This window comes from Chiloscyllium plagiosum, chromosome 7 (genome assembly GCF_004010195.1).
Source record: "Chiloscyllium plagiosum isolate BGI_BamShark_2017 chromosome 7, ASM401019v2, whole genome shotgun sequence".
In the NCBI taxonomy this organism is placed as follows: domain Eukaryota; kingdom Metazoa; phylum Chordata; class Chondrichthyes; order Orectolobiformes; family Hemiscylliidae; genus Chiloscyllium; species Chiloscyllium plagiosum.
Genome location: NC_057716.1, coordinates 18,947,176 through 18,957,353, shown reverse-complemented (window position 1 = coordinate 18,957,353; position 10,178 = coordinate 18,947,176). Strand labels below are relative to the sequence as shown.

Sequence of the window (10,178 nt, the reverse complement as noted above, 5' to 3'; positions counted from 1 at the left end):
GTGAAAGGGACAGAAACCTTGCAGAAAACCTCAGCTTAACCCCACCTGACCCAATCATCATTTTTGAGCTGAGGGAGAAGAGTAGGCAGACATAACCGTCACCTTACCTAGCCTTTGCAGGGGTGACTGGATGGCAAAATCAGGAACAATTGAGAGCTCCCCCTCCTTAGCCCAAGTGTGGAGACCGCTATCACTCAACACAAATCAGGGGCCTTCTGATCCAAATGCCTCTTGCATTAAACTCTCTAGCGCATTTGTCAATTGAGTCATGTGAGCTCCGTCATTGCATGAACCCAATAAAAACCCTTCATAGACCAGTGAGCATTACACGGAGGTCATGTCAACCCAGGTCAAAAACAAAGGCATACAATTCAATTAGGCATGTGACCACGCCTACTACTGATACACTTGGAAATCTCACCATTTTAACCATGAATGCAAACCCCACCATCAACTTCAATAGGGAATAGACAATGAATAAAACCTTTTGGAGCAGTGAAGGGAGAGTGCTGGAAGCAACACTGGATCAAGGAGCAGGCTGGCACACAAATGATCTTCTGACCCCTTTTCAAACAAAGCACTCAAATCATGTGCTGGAGAAAGGGGATTGGGCAGACAGGCAAAGTCCAGTTGTCTGACAAGGGAGAATCAGAAATCCAAGAAAAATGGGAGGGAGACAAAATGCACACTTGAAGAAGAAATCAGTACCACTATGCAAGTTTCTTCTAGATTTATTGCCTTGGAATGTGCGCTCACTTCAATGAAGGGGCATTTGGCAGCACAATGATGGGGGCATTTGGCAGTGTCCCAAGTTGCTGCTCCATCATACAGCAAAAAAACCCCTACACTCCTGTGCCAGAGTGGGGCATATAGAACAAAACATCTCTTGTCCACCTGCAAAAGGAAATGACAAAGTTTAGTCTTAAAAGGGGGACAATGTGAGAAATAAAAGCAAGCTCCAGGACAGGGATTACAGCATGCAGTCTATTCAAACATTACAGACACAGATTCTTGTACATCAGGCTCTAGTCAATATTCTTTACACAGCATCTTAGCCAACCCAAAAGAAGAAATAAAATCTTACAAAATGGTGCATAAAACCAGTGAGGATATCTACACATTAGTACCGCAAAGAAACCAAAGGGTCGACCGATACAACAGAAAGGACCAGTACTACAAGGCCAGGCAACCATGTTCACTTTATAAATTATTGGGAGTTTTAGTGGTGTTACACCCTCAGGCAGCTGTTTCATATCTTTTAAAGATTTCTGATATCCTAAGAGGTTAAGGTACAAATATTATTACTTAAATACGCACACTGTCCATAATTAACTCTGCCTATTTAATATTTATTATGATGTACTACAGACAGATATAAATGCACACATATCAACAGTGCCTTGTGCGATTTGCACCCATTCTCACAAATGTATTGATTATGCAGTCTGTATGTTAAAAATTGCTACTTAAAAATTTAGAGCAATTATGGAATTCAAAATCAGGTTACAAGTTCAGTTCTAATGAAGAACAACTCTCAGCCCATTAGTTCTTTTTGCCAGAATATCAACTCTATCCACTTACCAGTAAGGCTTTTTCATATTTTCACCTCAATAGATGGACAAAGCCTTGGCCACTCATGTCACCCAAAGGTTAACATGTTGAACATCCTTGCAACCTTTCTCTGAACTGATCAGATGTGTGGGTCCTGGAGAAAAATCTGAGATTCCATGAAAATCCTGTTGGTATTCCACAAGAACTGGTGCTGCCACATGTAATGGAGCAATGGCCATATTACTCCAACTAACTTCCTGATGATCTCCTCGCCAGGGAGGAGAAAGTGAGAACGGCAGCCCAAGTTGTTGCATGATTCCTTGTGATTTGCTCACAAACCCATTCCGAATGCAGGAAATAGCCATTTAGAATCAGGAATTCATGTAAAAGACCTGATTTCCATTTCCCAATTAACTAACTGCTATAATCTGTAATGATGAAACTTGATCTCGTAGTGGCTGTGCCATAGATCCCCACAAGCATTCAGTCTCAAGAAACCGTTTACTTAAATTGTCCCTTTATTCATTTTCAATTCCCAAACTTCCATCCTCTTCTCCTTTGCCAACACAGCCATTTTCTACCAGGGTCGATCAGGAATTGATCAGGAGCAGCAACCATAGGCTGATTGTAGCTACCTATTCCTATCCAGGATCAGATGACTCAATGCAGCACAAAGCAAGATAGAAGCTGACAAATTTCGGCCAGGCGATTTTACTCCCCCTGAACTGACCTCCTTTCTCATTTATCCAATACTAGCCTTTATTTTGGTTGCCTTAAAGTGAAATTAAGTTGCTAAGGGTCAACAACATCATTTTAAAATTGAGAGATGCATTTTGTTACATATTTTAGCAGTCTGTTGTGAGATGAACAAATCCTGTCAATTTGTAATGATAGAATGGTTATGGCACATAACCAATTGTATAAATTATGTCTTTTTTTGCCAATCACTTGGTCCCTCTACCAATGGGAAATCTTTCTCTCATTTCATGATATAGACTCCTCTTCCTGAAGACTTCCACCAAATCTCCAACCTCCCCCAACGAGACCAATCTCTGCTTCTTCAAACTACCCTATCAAAGACCCTCAGCTCAGAACATTCTCATAAATCTCCCTGCACTCTCTCTAAAGTGCTTTGTCAGCCTTGGCCTCAGCATACCTTCGGACAAATCAGGGTTCTATAAAGGTTCATTACATGTCCCCTGCTTTTGTACACCTCTATCTATAAATCCTCAGGATCCCATCAGTCTATTTAACCTAATGGCAGAATGGAACCGAGAAGTCACATGGCCTACTCCTGCTCCTATTTCTGATGTTCTTATAACATAAAGAAGTGTAAAGTTCAATCTAGTGACCAATGTACTTTGTATTTAATCAGAAAAGAAGCCCTTTGAATCCTAGTAGCCTGGCTATAAACTTATTCTTATTTCTGTGCTTCCCCCAGTGGTACAGACTGGGAAATGTCAAAATTATATCAGGATAATTTAAAACCTGAATAAGGCTACACCAATTCCATCTGTAGATTTTATTAACCTGTCTCAGAAACATTAGTCTATGAATTAGAATAAAAATGAAAGCAATCCTCGACTCTAAAACATGTGTAACAGCTGTGAGTGCTGCTATGATTATTAAATATATTGAACCAAGACACTGTGCAAAAAACACAATCATATACATTATAATAGAATGCAATATACTTCTCACATAATACTCATTTCCATGAACTTTCTCCTACTTCTATACCCACTAGTATCGTACCCCAGTGTTATAGTTGATAGACCTTATCTTTGTACTGCACCCCAGTGTTTTGATTGACAGTTCCCACCAAAACAGACCCCAATGTTATTCACTAACAGACCTCTTTCCACCAGTACTGCACATCAGTAATGTACAGTGGCAGACCTGTACCCACCAGTAATGTACCTTAATCATATCCAGTGACAAACATGTATCTAACAACACAGCACTCCAGCATCAGTGGCACACCTGTATCCACCACTGTATCTGTTGTACAGTGATATACTTGTACCCACCAATACTCTACTTCAATGAAATACAGTGAAATAACTGTATCCATTGTGTATTGTATCAAAATGTTATACAGAACAAATTGCTCTCTTCAGACACTACCCACGCTTGGAATGCTGAATCTAGAATTGTAGATTCTAGCTGTTTCTCTCAGTTACAGATGAGAGCCAAACACACTTACCAAAATTTACTCAAATGCTGGTAGCCAGATTGCCAACTAACTCAAGGCAGACTCAACTCAACCAACACAGACATGAACTGTACTACAGCGTACCCTGTACAACACAGCATCTAATATGACTGCTTCCAGTATACACTCTCCAGGTGACTTCCTTCTTGAGCTTTTGAAGGAGGTCTGCTTTGAGAATTTCCTTGCAGATTGCATTTGGGAGTGTGGACAGCTTAATTCAGAATATGGAAGCATCACCACAGAGGCATTTTGTTTGGACCATTACCTGGCAAGGGACTTGCCCTGTAGTAAAGGTGGTATCGGTCAACCCTTAACACCAGCATGACTGCATTACATGATTTTCTGTATAGGAGACAGGGAGAAAAACTGCGTGCGCGCATGTGTAAAAGACAGTGATTTATGTGTGAGAGTTTAGAAAGGCAGTGACTGTGTGAAAGGCAGAGTGCCAGAGTGTAGTGTGTGAGAGAGACCGAGACAGTGACATGTGCATGTCAGTACATGTTAGAAAGATACAGAAGAGGGAGACAGAGAGAGAGTGCATGTGTGCACGCGCACGCACATGAGACAGACACAGAAGAGCTCATTTCACAATGGAGTTCAACAGTCACTGATGCCTACACCGGCAGCAGGAATATCAGACTCCTGAGAGACAATGCCACTTCACTCTATCCTGGTTGAATAACAAGGTCATTATTTGTGTATCATTTACTCAAATCCTTCATTTCAGCTTGTTCCTTTTCCAGCATGACAGGAAGCCACAGAATGCGGCAGTGCACCAGCGGGAAGAGGGGGGGCAGCTGCCGGGGGGCTGCCTTTAGCATGTCACTCTGCATAATGCATGATGGATTCCACGTAGTTGCCAGGAAACAAACCAGTCACTCCATTCATCACTCCTTCATACCAGCCGTCATCATTCTTCTTCAATACATAAATAATGGCACCCTCTTGAAAAGACAATTCGTCTTCTTTATCTTTTGAATAGTCATAGATAGCAACCACTGTGAATAGAGAACAGGAACAATTAATAGTGGCATAATAGCTCAGGCAATAACAAAGAAAAATGAATCTGTTAAGTAACCTCAAAGTTCAACTGGTCCATGCCACAAGCAAGGCCAGTATGAATTGCCTATCCCAAAATGCCCTTGACGAATGGCTTTCTAGGCTACCTCAGAGGCCAGTTAAGGGTCAATTACAGGGCTGTAAGTCTGGGTCTAACGTAGATCAGACTAGAAAAGTACAGCAGATTTCCTTACCTATAAGATGTCCACGAACCAGACCAATTTCTGCAAAAATCAATTATATGTGTCAAGCTTGCCATGATTGAGATTAGCTTTATATTCCAGATTTATTAACTGAATTGAAATTCCAGTTGCTGTGGTGGGATTTGAACTCATGCCCCCACAACCTGAGTTTGGATCTCTGAATTACCTGTCCAGTGGCATGTGCTGATTTAGGATCAAAAATGTGATCTTATGGAAGTAGTAGGTAAACTGTAGTAGTAAAAGGATTATTTTACATTCGTCTGCATCACAGAGGAGTCTATTCAGTCAGAAAGGAGCTAATAATGAAATTAGATAAAAGTAAATAGGTTCTTGGTATGAAAATGGTTTTGCATTGACCAGTGAGCATATACAGTTTTTATTAAACCCACAATGAACAAGCATGTTAGAGGAAAACCATCTCACACAAGAAGAAATAAGCGAATCAAAACCAGTCAATCCAAGGTGTGATTATTACCTGAGAGAGGATAAAATTAAGTCTAATGGACAACTTAAATCTTTTTCACAATTTAACAGTTGTATAAGCTTGTATGTTAAGAATTATATAGCAGACAAAGTATGTTCACATTAATGACTCATTAATCATCCATCCCTATATGTCATAATCAGACCTACAGCTGTTCTTGATGAGGTCTATAAATTATGCAGTCGTCATAATTCCACAACAAAGAGAATTTCCCTTTAACAAACTGTAAAATGCTTAAACTAAAATAGGGACTCATTCTCCGAAGAGAAAGATTTAAAATAATAAAGAGACGAATTCAAAGAAATTGATTGGCTTTATCTGTCTCAATTTCCATTCTTGTAAGAAACTTGGCTATTTGGTAACTTCAGAGCAACTCAAATTTTGAACCATTGGACAGAATCTGTGGGAGAATAAGGCAAGCGTATAAATTAAATTGTCTCATTTTGTGCAAGAATAGAGGTATCTCGGGATGTATGTATAAAAATCTTTAAAGGCAGCAGAAAGCTGAAACGGAAGTTAACATCCAATAGAGGCAAAGTATAAAATCAAGAAAGTTACAATAAACATTTATAAAACACTGATTACACCACTAATTTGTAGCACTACGTCCAATTCTAGGCACCACGCTTGAGGAATTGTGGAGAGTTGTTTCCCAAAATAACAGCATGTAGGTCGTGTGTTATGGGGAAAGAGTGGACTGCTGTTTGTTCCCCTGTGTACAGAGAGGTTAGCAGGGGATTTGATAAAATGTTTAAAGTCATGAATGGTATTCATAGATTGAATAAGGAAAACTTTTTAATGGGAGAAGTGTCTATAACTAGAAAACACAGATTTAATAGAATGGGCAAAGAACCAGAGGGGCATGAGAATTATATTTGCAGAATAAATTATAATGATCTGGAACAGGCATGGAAGCAGATTCAATAGCAACTTTCAAAAGGGAATTGGATAAATATTTGAAATGGAAAAGGTTGCTGGGCTGTGGAGAAAACCGGAGGTGGGTCTAATTTCAACTAATTAAAATGCTATCAGAAACTCTTAAGCAACAGACCATCAGACCAACATCCAGCATTCGCTGGGTTATCAAAAGCTATCAAAGGAAGCAGTTCATAAACAAAGAAAAAGTTTCATGTTAAACGCTCAACTTAAAATCTTTCATTAAGGTCAAGCAGCCTGAACTCCAGGTTCAGATCATTACATGTGGTTTTGAACTTGATTACTGTCACATTCAAAAAACTAATCTTTCTGGCATATTGTCAAAATAAAAGCCCCTCTGTACTTGATTAACCCTAAACATCTGCAAGATCAGTAAACCTTTAGGAATACAGACATCAGAAAGAAAGCCTCTAGTGATAGATATTCATAAAAGCTGGAACCTCCTGATGAAGACTCCTGAGAACTGCTGGAAAGTGCATCAAGATCATGTCATGCAGTGTAAATAGAAAAATATGAAAATAGCAAAATTGTGAGGAAATGCCAGAAGATTGACCTGATACAGATCTTTAAGAAAATCAAGGGTTCTGAGGAAGTGGGCATTGAGAAGATATCTCCACTACTCAGGCAGACTAAACCTACAGGATATCCCAGCAAATTCAATTCAGAATCTAAAATGTGGTATGGATATGAAACTCTGTCCCAAAAGTGAAATGAATTGTACAATTGCAGTTAAGAAGAAACTAGAGAAACAAATAAAGAAGAAAGGTTTAGAAGAATATGATGATACGGTTGGGTGAAGAAGATGCTCATGTGGAGCATAAACATTCTATTCTGCAGATTCTATGCTATTCTACATAATTTCTATTCAATATTGAAAGATATCTGTGGAAATGTATGTCTATTGCAAATGTCTCAAGGGACCTTGGCACAGGTCACAGTATCAGGCCAGCCTAGAGATAGTACATTTTATTGACAACTCTCTGACTGAGATCTTTGAGGGGGAATGCTGCGGATTACATTGAGTTCCATGTGTTTCAGTAGGTTAAGTTATGTGCTGAATCAAAAATTAGTATCGCATCTGCAACTTGAAAGCACTGCGCATCTTTCATATGCTGGGTAACATTGTTTTTTTCAAAGCAGTAGTCTGGTCTACAATATAGGAAATGAGTTTATGGTTGAGAATCTAGACATTTTAGAGAAAGTAAAAGACATCATTTTTTATTTTACCTGGCAAGGAAAGTAATGTAAGATGAGGTGTTGAGTCACTTGTCTAAAATCAGGGATTGAATTTTACAGCTCTGCCTCCCCAACTCCTTATTGGAAAGGGGAGATGGACATTAAAATAAAGCTGATGGCCAGCTTCCTTCTGAACATGAACTGCCCCATATTACGGAAGGATGAGGAAAGAGACGGTAGCACCTGAAAGCCCATTCACTTGTTGACCAACTCAGGCCCTGAACTGGTTGCTTAAGGGACACATTCAACTACCAGCACAATAAAGTGATAAAGTGTGGCTGTGCAACGGGCCACTCAGCAAGTTCCAGAGAATCATGAAGGTAGGATAGCACATTGGGACACATTGTGCTCAGTGGAGGCACTTTCAATCCACCTCCCCACAAGATGATAACCCCTTCCTTTAGTGTTTCACCATGAACCCAGCCTATAAAATCCTCCCCTCCCATCACCATCCTGTCCACAGTCGGAGTCCCCAGCCATAACCCTTGGATTCATCACCAACCTCAGGACTACCTGTAGTTCCAGCAGTGACCACTAATTGCTTTGAGTGCTGCTGACAATACAGAAGTCCCAGTTAATCAGACTGACCAGCAGTTCTCAAGGGTTGGGACTTCCTATCTTGGAGGGACTGCCTATCTTATTCTCAGATAGTTAACTATGTCCCAACATATTATCACGGTGACAAGAGTTTGGTCCCCAATAAAGTTCAACCCAGATGTTGGTCTTCAAATGCAACACACTCAATCTACAAAGAGACATGCTGTACACACCGTCACATGATGCTTTCAAGTAGATGGCATGCAAAGGAAGGATCATGGGGTCTCAGTAAAATGTTACCTATACTGCTGGCAGGAAGACTCCAGATGCCAGCATTCACTTACAGATTGGCATTGGCCAGTGATGCCGAACGCTGGAGAGTATCTCACATCAAAAAGCATGACAATGTTATGAATTACTGAAAATTTACTGGATGTGGAGATGCAGCCAGAATGGAAAGTCAGAATGATCACCACAAATTTTGTTTTTTTGTTCCACTGACCTTTCTCCAAATAGTTCTTGGGTGCCCATGGTGGATCCTCCTCAGCATATGGGTCACTGTACTCTACCACAGCTGTCTCTTCTTCCTCATAATCCTCTGGTGGCGGGGGAGGAGGTGGTGACTCATCAAACACTACATCAGCCGGTGGAGGAGGAGGAGGTGGAGTGGAGCCATCTGAAACTGTAAGTTTATATCATGTTAAGCAAAAAGACTTGCAGTCAGATAGCACTTTTCTTGACCTCAGGACATTAAGAGTTTCACAGCCAACTAAGTATTTTGAAGATAAATCTCAGTCACAGTAAAAGAAACATGACAGACAATTTGTCCTTTGTGGGAGCTTGAATTGGACAATGAGATAAGTGAGCATATATATCTGTTTCAGGTGTTGGCCGAGGACAATATTAGCCTGGGATATTGAGAGATCCCCTCATCCTTGAATGTCATACGTTTAAAACCAGAGAAGAGATGGGATCTCAGTTTTAAGCTCTTATTCAAAAAAAATGGTTTCTCCAACAGTGCAACACACCCTCAGTACTGCATTGGAATGTCAACCCAGATTATTATCTGGGGCAGACCTTGAACCTGCAATATTTCTGGTTCAGAGGTATTCATAAGCAAAGAAAACTTGCAATAAGCTTTCAATTTGGAACAGGTTATACTTGGAGTATCTGCATATTGGTTGCAAAAAACCTCTTCCCTAACTCCATGTAATTTATGCAAGTTCTACAGAAGATAATATTTTGCTAACATTAGCAAAATCATTTAAATTTTCACTGACAAGAGTAATCTTTATTTTGAAAATAAATTTGCTTCCATCAATTTCAAAGTCCCAGCCTCAAAATAGTTTTAGTGCCATACATCAGAAATATAAATGCTGCCGTAGCCTGTCTAGCTTGTGACAAACCTTCATCAGCTGGCCAGTTCTCCATCCAAAATGAGACACAGAGTCGTCAAGCATCACGTGAATCAGCTAGTATAGTATTTAGACACTACTAGGATATGGTACAGACTCCGCACCGACTACAGGATGAATACTTCATAGCTGGCACTTAGAATCTTCGATCAGTTTGAACAACTTCAAGACAAACACTGAAAGGGCATAGACAGAAAATGACAGAGAGGCACCCAATTGGTAACTTCACCCAGAAAATGCCAGATGTGGAAAATGGGAAAAAGGTTACACTTTTGAATTCAGATTGCAGAAGCTCACCTCTGGAGCTTTGTGCTGAATCCAACACTAATTCTTGACTGACATCGTGGTGGACATGTGATGCCAATGTGGGACTATGCCCATCATGTATTTTCAGGAGGGACTGGGAAAATAGGGACAAATGAAAAGGCAGCTGTGCAAAGAGGTCATAAACTGGGAAGTATTATTATTACAGCTCCCTACAGATTTTAAAACCCATGTATTTGTGCTGGGCAGAACAATTTTAACACCAATAAATGGTTTTC

General features: G+C 40.1%; 1 protein-coding gene across 9 annotated transcripts in view; it reads right to left on the bottom strand.

Annotated features, from left to right (window-relative positions):
* Nucleotides 1-715: 715 nt before the first annotated feature.
* The window catches only part of LOC122551374 (abl interactor 2), a 146,227-nt gene continuing 136,764 nt past the window's right edge, over nucleotides 716-10,178 (bottom strand). For all 9 annotated transcript variants that reach the window (XM_043693148.1, XM_043693145.1, XM_043693147.1 and 6 more), the window contains 2 exons: nucleotides 8,724-8,903; nucleotides 716-4,764 (listed from right to left, as the gene is read on the bottom strand). In XM_043693148.1, the coding sequence (XP_043549083.1) occupies nucleotides 4,589-4,764; nucleotides 8,724-8,903 (356 nt within the window). In that variant the 3' untranslated portion in view covers nucleotides 716-4,588. The remainder of the gene's footprint in view (nucleotides 4,765-8,723; nucleotides 8,904-10,178) is intronic.